The following is a 6,000-nucleotide window of genomic DNA, read 5'->3' on the forward strand; positions in this document are numbered from 1 at the left end:
GGCTTCCACTCACCTGAAAACATTTTTTCAGGTACTTAAGAGATTTAATCAACAACAGAAGTGATTTCAGCCTAGCAGAGAAGTGAATGTTGCAGCCCTGCTTTCACGGTTTCCTTCAAAAGCTTATCTGACTGTCTGCCCCTTGCAGCTTCCAGTCTTCTCCACTCTCTACCAGGTCTGCCTGGCTTGGTTGTCATACCCAGGAGTTTGTCACCATCTTCCATCCCTTCTGCCAGCAGTATGCCTTCCCCCCAGAGTGAGCACTGTTTAAGGCAGCAAACTCTGAACTTTGTAAGGTTTGGGGAGTGATCCCCCTTTCTTAATGAGATTCAACCTCACTTGATTATGGTTCTGCTGACACAATCTGCAAGCGTAAAGCAAGCTCAGGTCTGCAGCCTGACAGATGTTGGTGTCTTGAGAAAACTGAATGTACTCCTCCCAGTCTTGCTGTCAGTTCAGCCTGTCTACAGGCTTGGTACAGACCATCATGCCTTTGCATATGCACAGGCTGTTAGCCATTCTTTTACCAAATAAAAGTTCAAAATGAACCTTAAATATTATGGATGAGACTACCAGATGTGTGAAGAAACAATCTGGTGTACATTATGTGATTAATTTTGATCTTTTACATTACTTGTTACACATGGCAGATAGAGGTCATCTTTAAAAAGCTATTTTTTTTGCTTGCTGCTCATTTAAATGTTACAAATTATCCTGTAAATCTCAAAAAATGTTACTGTGTTACTGTCCGAATGAGATCACATAAATGTGCTGTCCTAACTTCTTATAGCAAACATAATTAGGCAAGCTTGTGAAGGGGGTTTCTGGTGGTTTTATATAAGGCATGCTAATTGCTAGCACATCTGCTTGTGCTCTCACTTAGCTGCATCTTGATTTACCCACTGCCCTCCCCCCAACTCATTTCATGAGATAAATATTGTGTTGTGAAATATGAAACTACATGACTTTTTTTTCCCCTTTGGTCATAGTCACACCCACTATGTGAAACCAGCCTGTTGTAAGTACTTATAGCACAGCCCTATTAATTTAAGGAACTGATTCATCATGCTGTGTTGCTTGCTCAGCTATTCAAAGCTGTTGTAATAGTGTTCCTTTGCTTACCTCTCTACCTTGGCAGCCATGTTGAGCCTGTTCTGGGTCATCTTTTGCCCGCTGAGCTAAGTGACAGGATGCAGGAGCACTTCGAAATACTTAGAACCGGTATTAATTATTCTTTTTCCAGCCTTACAGCTAAAGGCGATGTGGATGGGCTGTATGCCTGGTACCTAGCTGGTGCAGACCTGAAGCAAACTGGTTATGATGGCAGGAATCCCCTACAAGTAGTAAGTGTGCATACGTCTGTACCTCTGTATGGTGTGCTAGCTATGTGAGTAATAATGCACTCTGTCGGGTAATAGTAGCTTGGGAAAAGTAAATACTGCTTTGTGGAGTATAGAGCAGATTAGAGTTTGTTACAAACTCAAATCTGATGCTGTTCTGAAGTAATAAATTGTTGGAGCCATAATTTTCTCATCTATGTCAGAGGAATTAAAATTTAAATTTTATTTTAATTATTTTGTGGTAACATATTCTTACTTCCCACAGGTAAGTATTTGCATGTCCTGGTGCACAGGATGGCAGGATTTATTCGTGTTTCTACTTACAGGCAGAGTCTACAGGACATAAGGAGGTTCTTGACTTCTTAAGACAAAAACAGTAAAGAAGGTAAGATCTTGTTTTCAAATGCACAGATCAGCATATACATGTATGAAGTGGGATTTTGTATTTAAGCCCTAGTTCACCCTGGGGCATCTGGTTCAGCTGCTGTTCCTGCCTTAGTTTCTGATACATCTCTGATTACTTTAATCCTTCTTTGTAGAGTTGGGCTAATGTTTATTCTTTTTTCTGCCTAAGCCTGGAAGTGCTCTTTTGTGGTGCATTCCACAAAACTTGGTTCGGAATGTAAAAGCTACCAAAATAAAACTACTAAGGGCAACAGTCTTGTTCCACTGGCCTGTTGACTTGCCTGCATTAGAGAGGAAATGCCTTTTACTGGACAGTTTGCCACGCCTGGTTTTCAGGGTGCTGTGCCCCCAGCACAGGAGCAGCCCCTTCTCCGGTAGACCTGCAAGGTGATCATGGCCATTTGGCTGCACAGCTTCCCGCTCAGGAATTGCGACTCTGGTATCTACAGCATTTCCACTAGTGCTCTCCTTCTAGCTTCTAATTTAGTGCCATACACCAGCCCATCTTCTAGCTTGATGTCACAGAATCATAGAATCGTTAGGGTTGGAAAGGACCTTAAGATCATCTAGTTCCAACCCCCCTGCCCTGGGCAGGGACACCTCACACTAAACCATATCACCCAAGGCCTCGTCCAACCTGGTCTTGAACACTGCCAGGGATGGAGCATTCACAACCTCCCTGGGCAACCCATTCCAGTGCCTCACCACCCTAACAGGAAAGAACATCTTCCTTATATTCAATCTAAACTTCCCCTGTTTTAAGTTTGAACCCGTTACCCCTTGTCCTATCACTACAGTCCCTAATGAAGAGTCCCTCCCCAGCATCCCTATATATCATGTCGTCAACCATCATGAGAAATGGGGGGCAGATTCTTAACAGACAGAAGGTAGTTGTGCTACATGCATAGACTGCTGAAGTCTCTCTTTCAGTGGAGAGCTCTGCCGCCTCCTCCACTCCTGGCACAGAACAGGGCAGTGCTATGCCCTCTCTCTTACCCAGACCCTAGGTGTAGCTGCCTGGTTGTCTCTGACACAGACTTGCAGCATGACTCTTTTGTGCAGCTAACGTACAAGGTGTGCTTCCCTAGCTGTGTGCATGGGAGGTGGGTGTGAGCCTCGTGTTCAAAGCATCAGAGCTGACAAGTCTCTCTATAGGAAACTTGTCCGGGCATTTGACCTTCTCCAGTGCTGTGCTGTGCTGTTCTGTTACCGGAGACATGTAAAACACTTGCCTTTCGTTTCTCAGAACTCCTTTCTGATGCAATGCATTGTTGATTTAGGTATTTTTCCCCAAATATTGGCAAGTCTAATCCCAATTTAAATACTGGGAGGAGATGATCTCATTAATAAAACTAACATTAAAATTAGTTAAAGTTTTTGCTGCATTCATATCTACCTTGCCACATGTCAAATGTGAATGTTAAACCCTCGAGTTCTTCATGGATCACCTTTTAATTCTTGTGGACTGAGCCACCAGTAGTTTAGGGAGTCTGAAGGAAGTCTTCAGTACTGTGTGAGAACTTGCTTGGCAAGCTACATGGTAATCTCTTCTTGGGAAGGTTTTGGATACTGCCTAGTTCTAAACATCCATTTTCTCTTTCTCCAGAGGCTTTAGAAGATGGTCACCCTCTTCAGAAATACCAGCTTTGGACATTAATGCTGTTAAATGGTTATGGGAGGAAAACAGGAAAGGAACAGTGGAAGCTGTGCTTCAAGCACACAGGAAAACTATAGAGCTTAGAAATAGCCTTTATTTAGGGTCACATTAAGTTCTTACTGATTTTCTAAAAATTATTTGCTGCTTTATCTTTTAATCACTTTTCCTGAAAAGAAATGTTTTTAAAACAAGTGAGCCTGGGTATTGCATTTATGTACAAGTTCTGGTTTTAAAGAGGCCTTTTGAATCTTCTTATGTTAAATCAGTGAGGACAGTATTGCATGCTCAGCAAACAGAAATGCTGTGGTAAACACATACAAATTAAAAACAGTGGATCGTGCATTTCTGGATTTCAGCTAATAAAATCTCTGAGGAACAATGTTGGTTTCACTTTGTTTTTTGCAATGGCTTGTATCACTTCAGTTGCAATTACAGCAATTGTGAGTGTCAGTGCAAACAATTGAATCAGTCATGGGCATCTGCCTGCAGTTGTGTACTAATCTTCACCAATGTGTCACTATAAAACCTCACTTAAAATGAGTAGGAGGCAGATGCCATAAAGCATGTTTGTGGGACCATCTAAGTGAATTGATTGTTTTGTTTCTAATAGCATCTTTCCCACATCCTGACTGGAATATAATCAAGATTGCTACATGCTGGACACGTAATTCTTTGGACTGTAAATGTGATCTCAGTATTAACAGACCCCAGATTTAAAGTCCTAACACTTTCAGACCAAAGGAAAAAAACAATACATGTCTTTACAGCTGAGTCCACCCTACAATATGTAAACATAGAGAATACTTCAGGCAAATGCATATATTGGAGATGGCAACTTCTTAATTTCACATACAGCTGCTACAGTAATCTATGTGGATTTTCTATCTGCTTCATCTGAAGGGAATCTTTGAAGTGCAGATAGTTTTTTTCTTTTTCCTCTTTATACTCTTCAAGCTTCCCACAGCTATTCTTGTCATGGAGAAAAGCTGCATGGAGTACTTGCTGAACCTGCCAGTATTAAAAGATTGCCAGGGTATGTTGCATTTTAGATCCCCAAAAAACAAGGTACTATGCTTGTAGTCTGAGGAGACACTGTATATGCTCCATTTAAACACAAAACAATACTATAAAACTGCCTGATATTTTTTGATGTGAAGAGTAGTGTAACTCTTCACTACGGGCACAAAAATTACTATACTGTCTCATTAAATAATTGATGTTACGTAGCAATAAACATGCTTTAGATTGAATAAAATGAATACGGTATTAAGTAAATGAGATCTAACATCAAAAATCAGGCTTCAAATTCTCCACCTTTTTTGTGTCTTGCCTATAAATACATAAAGGTGATGTAGGTAACAAAGTAGTGTTTGTGAAAACTTCGATGATCAGAAAAAACAGGCCCAGACTCTTCTTCATATGGAATTTAGATATACTGTCTTAACTCTTCCCTAGTCAGTAGTATAAAAGTTGATACACTGAACTAATAAATCCCTTAATAAACTTCTCTGCAAGTGACTTTCTTGGGATTGCAATATTTTCTTCTTTTTTAATGATTCTCAAATGCAATCACTTGTCCATTCTTTATTTCTGTACCAGAATGACTGACTGCAACATATGCAGAAGCATCAATATTTTCCTTATACTTTTCAATAAAGGCTCATCTGATCTACAGAAAATTTTCTAACAATAACGTTCTTACGTTTCTAAGATATGACATCTGTCTAAAGTACAAAACATACTTCCTTTTTGTTTTGACCAGAGAATGATATTCTAGTGTGAATTACTGAAATATAGGTCTCAACAGTAAAACTGAAGGAGAAAGAAGAAAACAGGCAACCATTTTCTTCCTGCATATGAGCCAGGTAAAGACAGGAAGGATAACATTTAGAAACGTGATCCATAAAAGCCAACTTCTAGCTAGAAGCTCATAAAGCTAAAATGAACTGGTGTGGGTCATGTTTAAAGTGAGACTAAAGCAATATTAGCTTCTTTCTGACAAACCGTTGCAGAAATGTATATCTTTTTCATATGTTACCTTGCATAAGTTAGTGTTCCTGCAACTTTCTAGAAAATTTGCAATTTGCTTATAAATAGACCAGTATCAAACAAATGTTTTTAATAGAAAATGCATGAATGCAAATTCAACATTTATCTGAGAAGGAACTGGACTTCTTTTATAAATATCAAAATTCCATTCAAGAACTGTTAGCAGTCTCCAAGTGTTAAGAGAAATTGTGTATAGGGTGCTGTGATTTAAAAAGTGATAAGAATCACCCAGTTGAGGCCAGAAACTTCAGCTCTTGATTCAGTGCTGGGGACAAATGTCAATAATGTTTTTGAGATCTTCTGTTTGTCTTGTTTGTCCATTACACCCTTTGCTCCATGCAGTGGAATTAATAATCATAATTATACTGTTGATGATAACTTCCAGTCTTATGATGAATCTATTTGTGTGTAGTAATCCTTAATCTTTACATAGTTATTGGTCAAAACAAAATATTAGTAAGGAATTAAAATTGTACCTGTGTTTTTCTACCTATTTGTTTTGGTTACTGTAGGCAGCTGAGTGTCTTTCATTAAAGTATGCTAGATATT

The 6,000-nt window shown here is 39.4% G+C and overlaps 1 protein-coding gene across 2 annotated transcripts in view; it reads left to right on the forward strand.

Moving 5' to 3' along the window:
• ASPG (asparaginase) overlaps positions 1-3,781 on the forward strand; it is a 49,508-nt gene extending 45,727 nt beyond the window's left edge. For both annotated transcript variants that reach the window (XM_062628076.1, XM_062628077.1), the window contains 3 exons: positions 1,244-1,343; positions 1,667-1,725; positions 3,352-3,781. In XM_062628076.1, coding sequence (XP_062484060.1) covers positions 1,244-1,343; positions 1,667-1,720 — 154 coding nt within the window. In that variant the 3' untranslated portion in view covers positions 1,721-1,725; positions 3,352-3,781. The remainder of the gene's footprint in view (positions 1-1,243; positions 1,344-1,666; positions 1,726-3,351) is intronic.
• Positions 3,782-6,000: the final 2,219 nt, after the last annotated feature.

The sequence above is a fragment of the Pezoporus occidentalis genome, unplaced genomic scaffold (assembly GCF_034315485.1).
Source record: "Pezoporus occidentalis ecotype Australia unplaced genomic scaffold, CSIRO_AGI_Poc_V1 ctg31, whole genome shotgun sequence".
In the NCBI taxonomy this organism is placed as follows: domain Eukaryota; kingdom Metazoa; phylum Chordata; class Aves; order Psittaciformes; family Psittacidae; genus Pezoporus; species Pezoporus occidentalis.